Raw genomic sequence first — 10471 nt, 5'->3', positions numbered from 1 at the left:
TTTTTTTTTTTTTTTTTTTTTTTTTTTTTTTTTTTTTTTAATGGAGAGAGAGAGAACACAGTGTGAGAGAGTGAAGCAGACCCCCGCGGAGCAGGGAGCCCAACTTGGGGCTTGATTCCAGGACCCCTAGATTATGACCTGAGCCAAAGGCAGATGTTTAACTACTAAGCCAACCAAGCACTCCAGTACTATTTTTAATTTTTTTTTTTAATTTTGTAATTTTTTAAGGACCCACCCTACTATTTTCCATATTGTCTGTACCATTTTATATTCCTGCCAGGAATGTATGAGAGTTTCAATTTCCCATGCTCTCCCCAACACTTGTTTACTGTTTTGTTTTGTTTTGTTTTGTTTTTAATACCTGTTGAGGTGCTTTGATTTGACTGGTGATGTTGAACATCTTTTCATGTGCTTATAGACTGTATATCATCTTTGGAGGAATGTCTGTGAAAGTCCTTTGCCCTTTTCTTTGGGTTGTTTTTTTGTTTTTTCTGTTGAGTTTAAGGAGTTATTTCTATATTCTCAGTATTAACCCGTGCTCAGATATGTGATTTGCGTATATTTTTTCCCCGTCTATGAGTTGCTGTTTCACACTGTTGTGTCCTTTGAGTCCCAAAGTTTTTAATTTTGATGAAGTCCAGTTTGTCTATTTTTTTCCTTGTTGCCTGTGCTTTTGGTGTCATAGCTAAGAAATCACTGTCAAATCCAATGTCATGAAGCCTTTTTTTCTTACGTTTCCTTCTAAGAGTTTTATAATTTCAGCTTTTGTATTCTGGTCTTTGATCCATCTTGAATTACCTTTTTTTTTTTTTTTTTTAAGATTTTTTTTTTTTATTTGACAGAGAGAGATCACAAGTAGACGGAGAGGCAGGCAGAGAGAGAGAGAGAGAGAGAGAGGGAGGGAAGCAGGCTCCCTGCTGAGCAGAGAGCCCGATGCGGGACTCGATCCCAGGACCCTGAGATCATGACCTGAGCCGAAGGCAGCGGCTTAACCCACTGAGCCACCCAGGCGCCCCTTGAATTACTTTTTTTTATATGGTGTTGGGTAAGGGTCCAGCTTCATTCTTTTAAATATGGGTATCCAGTTTTCCCAGCATCTTTTGTTAAAAAGACTGTCCCCCATCAAATGGCCTTGGTACCCTTGTCTAAACATCATTTAGTCATACACATGAGGGTCTGTTTCTGGGTGTTCTATTTCATTGCATTAAGCTATTCAGTGTCTCTGGAGATTCCATATGAATTTTAGGATGGATTTTTCTATTTCTGTGGAAAAAAACATTGTTGGGTTTTGATACAGATTGCGTTGACTCTGTCGATCACTTTGGGTAGTACTGACACTTTAACATTGGTCAGTTTTCCAATCTGTGAACACAGGTTGTTTTTCCATTTGTGTTTAATATTTTTCTTTGGTGTTTTATAGTTTTCAGTGTACAAGTCTTTCTCCTCCTTGTTTAAATTGATTCCTAAGTATTTTACTTTTTTGGATATTGTTATAAATGGAGTTGTTTTTTCAATTTTACTTTTCAGATTATTCATTGTTAGTGTATAGAAATATGATTGACTTTTGTGTGATTTTTATATCCTGCAACTTTGCTGATTTCATGTATTCTAACAGGGATATTTAGAGATTTTTAGACTCTACTCTCTGAAATTAAAGAGCCTTCTGAAGTTCTTTATAAAGTGTCTTGAGAGTAATGTTTCTTTTCTGCTCAGAATGCTTCACATTATCAATCTTCTAATCCGTGGTAACATGAGATGCTTCTGTGTATGTAGGAGTTATGGGTTAGGGTAGTGGAATAAGAAATGAAAGGGTGGGGGGCGCCTGGGTGGCTCAGTGGGGTAAAGCCTCTGCCTTCGGCTCAGGTCATGATCCCAGGGTCCTGGGATCGAGCCCTGCATCGGGCTCTCTGCTCAGCGGGGAGCCTGCTTTCCTCTTCTCTTTCTCTGCCTGCCTTTCTGCCTACTTGTGATCTCTGTCTGTCAAATAAATAAATAATAAAATCTTTAAAAAAAATATTAAAAAGAAAAAAAGAAATGAAAGGGTGATTTACTCACCAAAACTCAGTAAAGAAATAGTGACTGTCCGTGGAAAGCATAACGGGACTCAGAACCTTGAGGCTGTACATACATTACATACATGAAGGATTGCGAGAAGAGGTGCCAGGGTGGCTCAGGCAGTTAAGTATCTGCCTTCAGCTCTGGGATCGAGCCCCACAGAGGGCTCCCTGCTCCGTGGGGAGCCTGCTTCTTCCTCTCCCTGCCACTCCCACTGCTTGTGCGTGCTATCTCTCTCTGCCAAATAAATAAACAAAACATTTAAAAAAAAAAAGATTGCGAGAAGAGAAACGGGTAACACTTCATCAGTTTTTATCTTGCTACTGGGGAAATGTTTTAGTGCTGCCTTTACCATGGACCTTTTCATGTGTCGTTTTTGCTGTCCTGTCCTGTTCTCATTCACTGTGGAAACTGCTCGTCCTTCAAGTGTCAGCCTGAATAATTCTTGACCCAAAATTTACTAGCCCACTTGATACATACTTTTGACCTACACTTGTCCTTCTCCAGAGTAATTGTACACTTTTGTTTCATTTTTTTCTTTAATAAGATTTTGCCCTGATGGGGGTTTGGCTAAAGGAAATCATTCTCACATACATTATATTTTAAGTGTACATGAGGATATATTTCAGTATGGAAGTTTAAAAAGATTTTCTCTTCTTTGAAATGGTTATGGTTAAGATTTTGCAATTCTAATTTTCTTTAATTTCTAAATATTATTAAGATATGACTTTTAAGATTCAGAATTATATTTTGATTGCTTATGGTTATGTAAACATGTAACTTTTATTTTTCTTTTACTAGAAACTGGTGGCAAATCCCCAAAATCCACACTTGTATCAAGCATTAAGTGTGCTCTGGCAAGTAGCTTGTAATATTAAGCTTCTGCATGTGGTGAGTAAAATCCTTCTGAATTGCAAAAGAGAACTTGATTTTTATTTTTTATTATTTATTTTTTTAATTTTATTTTATTTAAATTCAGTTAATTTACTTAGAATGTATTATTAGTTTCAGAGGTAGAGTTCGGTGATTCTTCAGTTATATAAAACACCCAGTGCTCATTACATCACGTGTCTTCCTTAATGCCCATCACCCAGTTACCCAATCCCCCCAGCCCCCGAACTTAATTGTTTTTTAAAGAGGCTATATTTTTGTGACCAGGAAATGGAGAAAAATGAAAAATTAATTTTATTATTTTTCCCAGCTGTTGAAGATAATAGAGCAGGGTAACTTGGTGCTTATGTTTTTGTCACAAATGTTTATACTTTTCTCTGATTATAAAATTAATATATGCTCATTATAAAAATTTGAGACAAGAAAGAAAGAGAGAGGGAAAGAAGAAAAGAATTTTAAAGACTCATCACTACAATTCCACCACCCAGAGGCCACTATTGACATTTGTAGCCTGTTTGTATCCTTTTATTTTTCCTGTGTTTTGTTTTGTTTTTTTTTTTCTTTAAATAGTAAAGATTATATTATTTTGTATCTTTTTTTTTTTTAAGATTTTATGTATTTATTTGACAGAAAGAGATCACAAGTAGGCTGAGAGGCAGGCAGAGAGAGAGAGAGGAGGAAGCAGGCTCCCCGCTGAGCAGAGAGCCCGATGTGGGGCTCGATCCCAGAACCCTGGGATCATGACCTGAGCCAAAGGCAGAGGCTTTAACCCACTGAGCCACCCAGGCGCCCCTGTATCTTATTTTTTTCACTTAATAGCTAATACAAGCGTTTTTTTCTCTCATCACTAGACATTTTTCCTAAGTTTTCAGTGGACAGTTAAAAACCTCACTGTAGGGGCACCCGGGTAGCTCAGTCATTAAGTGTCTGCCTTTGGCTCAGGTCGTGATCCTAGAGTCCTGAGATCGAGGACTGCATCGGGCTCCCAACTCAGCAGAAAGTCTGCTTCTCCCTCTCCCACTCCCCCTGCTTGTGTTCCCTCTCTCGCTGTGTCGCTGTCTGTCAAATAAATAAATAAAATATTTTAAAAATTAATTAATCAACTATTTAATTAATTCATCATGTGTATATCCATGTAGTCCCTTCAGTGTTGTTGTCCAGGAGCCAGTTAAGCCTCTCAGTGTGCATACTTAGTCATTAGAATGTTACTCATTTGATCTTAGCTTTTGTTCCAATTCTATGTTTTTTTCCTCCAATGCATGAGGTTCTTAGATTGGCTCTCTGTTCCTTGTCCTTAGTATCTGTTATGCCTTTAACTGTTTTCCTGTATTCCCAGATCTTTTCACACTTGTGTTCACAACACTGACCCTGCATTTGTACGACGTAACGTTGGTACTGCCATTCTTGGTGTCCCTCATCTTTTATTACCTCAGTGATCTCTCATTCTGTTGGCTTTTATCTGGGCCTCCCTCCTGTCCTTATGACTGTTGGCTAATTTCTTCATAAAGGACTCCTGAGGACTTTAGCTTTCTGGAGAGTCTTCTCTTTTTTTGTTCTGTAGTATTTATTTTCAAAGGCCCAGTGTTGACTTTTGCCATTCATTAATGTCAGTGTTGATCTGATGGCCCCTAAACTGATTATGGAAATATGGAAATCTTAGCTGTTAAGCCAACTTAAGGACCTATTTGTGTAATTATATTAAGGATGATACTCTAACTAAGTAAGAAAGAGATTAGCAATGTCAGGATAGCCCTTTGCTTCTCCTCTATTTATCTTAAAAAAAAGAAGAAGGGACATCTGGGTAGCTAAGTGGTTTGAGCCTCTGCCATCGGTTCAGATCGTAATCTCAGGGTCCTGGGATTGAGCCCCACGTTGGGATCTCTACTCCGCAGAGAGCCTCCTTCCCCCACCCCCTCTGCCTGCCTCACTGCCTACTTGTGATCTCCCTCTCTGTCAAAGAAAGAGAGAAAGAGAGAAGAGGAAAGTTTATGATTTAACTATCCCATGTTGTTTTTCTTAAGTCTGGTTAGAATGGTGACTTGAATTTAATTCATTCTGTTGTTTAGAGGCAGTAATAATTCCGGGCACTTCAAAGAGAACTAAAATGTTTTTGGTTTTGTTTACCTTCCCTCAAGGAGCCTTGGTCCTCGTTTGGCGTATACCGCCACAGTGGGGGACAGGAAAAGGTGAAGAATAAGGTAAGAATGAATACCCTTTTCTTTTCCCTCTAAATGGAACATCCTGTTTTTGTTTTTGTTTTTGTTTTAAGATTATCTGGTATTCTGTATTTATTTAAATGTTTACTTTAACAATATTTGGAAATGTTCTTTCAAACATACCTTACTGCTTTTAATAAATTCAAATTATTTTGGAGGAGAGTTGTAATTTTCAGCTGATTATACAGCGGATACTAGAGTAATAGGCTTAAACAGAATTTGACTTCCATCTCTATCTCTTAAAATGAGGATACATCCCAAGTTTGGAAAATACAGTCATCTAATACAATGTTCATCTAATTTGATAAACTAAAGATGTAATTTTAAATGTCAGAGGTCTGTCGTATTACTGTTTATAATGATTGAGTTCATAAACCGGTATGTCTTATTTCTTACCCAGAGGTTGAGGCTTTTGTTTGTGTTTTCCCCTTTTTATAGAACCAAAGTGATGATATTATAAAGTGATCTTCTGTTTACTTTATATCAGGGGGACTTGTAGCAAAATTGGAATGAAGTAGCTGAATTTTAAAAAACAATCCAAAGTTTAACTTCAGTCTGAAAGGCCCCATTTGCCTACTTACTTCAGTTTTTATTCTCATTCTTGCCACTAAAAGAAAAAAAAGAAAGCAATCGATTTAAAAATGATCTGACCTTTCAGTGGTCATTGTTGTGATCACTGAGGTTTTAGCTCTATTTCACTCTCCATAAGCATATTTTTGTAGCCTCACAAAATAGAATCCGAGTAATTTATTTTGGCTTAAGTCCATTAGGAACTTATCCAAATGTCCGCAAAGTAAAAATTCCTATATATAACACACTATCATTTTTTCACTGACAAGAGCAAAAGCTAAAAAAGGTTTTTTTTGCTAACTTAAACATACAGACTTTAGGGGTGAAAGGAAGATAACCAGACGCCATGTTTCCTGAGAGAATTGGATTCAGATGTTCCACCTGTGTCTCTGATACCAGCATGTTCATAATTGCTACAGAGGCACTTTGAGACATTTAACAGTTTTCAGAGCACGTTATTCTTTCCATCCAAGTTGTTTCAGATTTTCCACTTTTTGGAAGCCATATTTTTATCACTGGAACTTTTTTCCTAAGCTACAAATAGCCATCCATTTAACACCAAGACAGTTTTTTCTTCCCTATTTATCAAGTCTGTTATCTGTAACTACAAAGCTATCCACCAGTTTCTGTTTTTTTTTTAATTTATTTATTTATTTTTAAATAACCGGGGTTGCCTAACCTGGGGCTTGAACTCACAACCCCAAAGAATTGCATGCTCTACCAACTGAGCCTGCCACATACCCCCTAGCTTGCTTTTTAAAGTCACCTTCAAAACTCTTACTAACAACAACATACAACACTTTGTGGTATGATACAACATACATACATACAATGATACATCATTCATACAACATACAACACTATGTGGAATGATTACTAAATAAATATTTTTTGAATTTCATTACCTTCCTTTTTTTTTTTTTTTTTTTAACTAATTCCTTCAACTGTAGGCATCCAAAACTAGAAACAAAAATTATTGAAAGTTTCCTTTTCAGGCAATATGTCTTCCACAAAGAGTATATATACTAAAAAATGTGTATGTACATACATATGTGTGTGTATATGTAGTTAGAGAAGTAAATAAGGGATCACTACCTGATATATGAGATTTCCAAAGGACTTAACATAAGGCCTCTGTGCTTTCCTGGGGATAATTTCTGAGGGAAAAGACATCTTAACCTTACATTAAGGCATGTGCTTTTTAAAGAAATCCAAATATGGTATACTAGAGCAGGTTGGCTGACTTTCCCAGTAAAGGGCCGAGCAGCAAATGTTTTATGCTTTATAGCCCACATAATAGTCCTGTCCTGTTCTTTGTTTTTGCTTTTTGTTTTTCTTTTTTTTTTCTTTAAACAATGATTTACAAAGGTAAAAACCATTCTTAGATCCAGACTATACAAAAACAGACAGGCCGTGAACCTTAGTTCGTAACCCCATAGTTTTTTAAATATCCGAGGGAAAATTATAAGTCAATAATGCCTTTTTATCCTTAGGATCTGGTGTTGTGTCTCAAATATAGAAGAAATTCAGTACGTGTTAGTGTACTGGTTGGGATTTGATTTTACCCTTCTTCAAAGTTAATAAGCTGTTCCTCTTCCATGGATACTACCCAAAGGTAGACTCCTGGATCACACAAAGGACTTTACTGCCCCCACCTCCCATGGGGTAACGTGATGTTCCTCAGTTGATGGTGTACATCCTGGGGCTTGCATTGAAGCTTTGAAACACAGAGCTGGGGGAATCCACTTCTTTTATAGCAAACATGAAGCAAGCTTCTCTTTGTCCTGGATAGAGCCATTATCTCACCCCTCACGGTGGCGTGCTGCAGACAACCCAGAGAAACTACCCAGGTGAACAGTGCTTAGGGCCTTGCATCCTAGGCACACCCAGCAAGAGTATACAGGAGCGCTCAGAGTGTATGCTAATTGCCCCTTCCAATAACTAGCTTGAATGAGTAAGCGAACCCCTTCTTGCTCTGGTAGTATTTTATGACTAACACTATTTTTTTCTCTTTCCAGAATCCATTAGCACAAACAGATAAACAAGTAGGAGAAAACATGTGTTTAATTCAACTGACTCCTCTTCAGAATTTATTTACAGAAAATTTAACATCTGTTAACTATGATGTATTTTTTCACATGTTAAAGCAGTGTTTTATGAAGCGCAATTTCAGACTAATGGACCATTTACAGTAAGTAAGAAGAATAAAAGCAAGTATAAAAGCAATTTAATATAAGAGTCATACTTTCATGTTAAAGGTCTATCTTCTGGATCTTGTATAATATCTTGAGTAACAGAGTGAGGTACCATGTTTTCACTCATCTGTTTCTTCACAACACTTCCTTCCCCGGTGCACATTTTAAGAAAAATAAAATTCAGTTTTCCATATAGTCCTATATTCTTGGTATTTTCATTTTCATTTAAATATGCTATTTTAAATGAAAATATCAAGAATATAGGAAATTGGGGCACTTGGGTGGCTCAGTCAGTTGAGCATCTGACTCGATTTCAGCTCAGGTCTTGATCTTGGGGTTGTGAGTTCAAGCTCTACGTGGAGCCTACCTTAAAAAAAAAAAAGACTATAGGAAATTAAGCAGTAAATAGGTAAAATGTGGTGAAAAATTGTTTTAAAATTCCCTTGGTGATCTCTGAATTAAAAACATGTTTACACCTGTGACCGGCATTCCATTCAAAATAAAAAAATATTGGAAACAGTTTCTACCAACATACGAAACTTGTTCAGTTGTTATTGTCAGAGGCTCACTGATGGTTTCTTGCCAGGCCGATAAATAAGGCAGTTTTCTGCTTTATAATTTATTCACCAGGAATTATTACATGAAGAGGTAAAAACTGTTCCCTTTTTGAAATCTGCTGGATTCCAGTTTCTGCTGTTTGTACTTACTGAACTATTCTATGGACCTAAATGGAGTTAAGATTGTTTTTGCAAAGAGAGTTAGCAGATGAAAGAGGTAGGCAGAATATTTTTGAAGGGCAATATTAGACTAGAATGTTGTTTTAGAATTGAGAATGTGTTAAAGCCCAAATTTGCTTTTTTCGTACAGGTAAGCCGTGAAACTTTAGAAATGATAATAAAAGCTATACATTATATGCAAGCTCTTAAATAAGATTAATTATATATCCATAAGTTAAACATTTTATTATTTTTTTTAAAGATTTTATTTATTTACTTGACAGACAGAGATCACAAGTAGGCAGAGAAGCAGGCAGAGAGAGAGGAGGAAGCAGGTTCCCTGCTGAGCAGAGAGCCTGATGCGCGGCTTGATCCCAGGACTCTGGGATCATGACCTAAGCCGAAGGCAGAGGCTTTAACCCACTGAGCCACCCAGGCGCCCCTAAGTTAAGCATTTTAAATTGGGCATAGAAGCCATCTCTACCAATATTTACTGCGATTATAAAAATGAATTAAGCAGATTTACTTTGTGTTTCGTTTGCAGGTTATTGAGTCCAGTTAATGCAACGGCTATATTGAAGGAAATGGGGAAACATGGAGACATGAAAATAACAGATCTGTACCCACAAGACTTTAAACAGCTTTTTGAAACTATTGAGTGTTTCAAAGAATCTTGTAGGTGGCTATTCGATGATTGCATGGAAGAAATGATCATGTAGGGTACTTGACTGCCTACACATTAGCTGGAGCCATTGATTTATTTGGAAGTTACGGCACAGATGGGCGAGAACTAAGTTTGAAAAGCTTCCAGTCTTTGAACAGAAGATAACTGTTCTTGTTTTGCAGATTGGGCAGGTAATTTTTTTTGAAGGTGATACCTTTAGCAAATTAGATAAAACCATGGCTGCTATTTCATTCACAAAAAATAAAATGAAAACTTCTTTTAATTGTGGATTTGATTAGATTGCATTTGTTTTGTTTTAAATTCCTATCAACTGTGGACATACTGCTAGTTGTAGGATATTGCCAGATGAAACTTGGTTTTAAAAAATCCCTTTGGCCAAGGGTGTTTGGCTGGCTCAGTCAGTAGTGTGACTTGATCTCAGGGTTGTGAGTTTAAGCCCCACGTTGAGTGTAGAGCTTACTTTAAAAAATTAAATCCCTTTGTCCAAATACCTTACATTGAATTAACTTAAATATTCCACTTTCACTGTTGACTTTTGCTTCCTCCTGGAGGGCAAAAGAATTTGTACATTGTTAAGCTTAGAAAGTAAATTAAAATTATTTAAGTGGTTTGTTTACTTTTCAGATTGTTGAATTATATTGTCAAGTACTGTACAATAAAATTATTTCAGTTTTAATATGGCTTACACTTTTTAGAAGTTAAAGTATTTTAAGTAATAAGATTTTGTGATTTGTTGGTCTCTAATGAAATAATATTGAACCTAAGTTATTCACTTCAAATTCTGTTATGTACAGTCAGTGTGCTTTTAGTGAGTAATTCCATCTGTTTTATTCAAAAGTTGCTTGAATTTTTGTTCTCAAGAAAGTTCATCTGCATTAGACCTTTACATGAACCTAAATGGAATTAAGAATGTTTTCTTAGATCATTGAAGAAGCTACTGGATTTTAACAGAGACATATCAAATCTCAGATTTGTTTGCTATTATAATACTTTGTAATACCTCAGGCATATAATTAGTAAGTTTTTGCAAGGCAGATTTTCAGCGTTTAGCCAAACCAGTTCTTCCTGACTTCCCTGCTATAGTCCTTGGTCTACAATTCAACCTGGCTGGAAACAGAATCTTCTTTCTCCTATAATTCCTAT

The 10471-nt window shown here is 36.5% G+C and overlaps 1 protein-coding gene across 1 annotated transcript in view; it reads left to right on the top strand.

The window, feature by feature from the left end:
• LOC111150904 (transcription factor B2, mitochondrial) overlaps positions 1-9584 on the top strand; it is an 18090-nt gene extending 8506 nt beyond the window's left edge. Inside the window, exons 5-8 of the mRNA XM_022508592.1 lie at positions 2857-2946; positions 5082-5144; positions 7751-7923; positions 9188-9584. Coding sequence (XP_022364300.1) covers positions 2857-2946; positions 5082-5144; positions 7751-7923; positions 9188-9362 — 501 coding nt within the window. The 3' untranslated portion in view covers positions 9363-9584. The remainder of the gene's footprint in view (positions 1-2856; positions 2947-5081; positions 5145-7750; positions 7924-9187) is intronic.
• Positions 9585-10471: the final 887 nt, after the last annotated feature.

This window comes from Enhydra lutris, unplaced genomic scaffold, assembly GCF_002288905.1.
Source record: "Enhydra lutris kenyoni isolate GAN:26980312 unplaced genomic scaffold, ASM228890v2 scaffoldscaffold24, whole genome shotgun sequence".
Taxonomy (NCBI): Eukaryota; Metazoa; Chordata; class Mammalia; order Carnivora; family Mustelidae; genus Enhydra; species Enhydra lutris.
The sequence above is the reverse complement of the archived record's forward strand: the minus strand, read 5'-3'. Positions and strand labels throughout refer to the sequence as shown.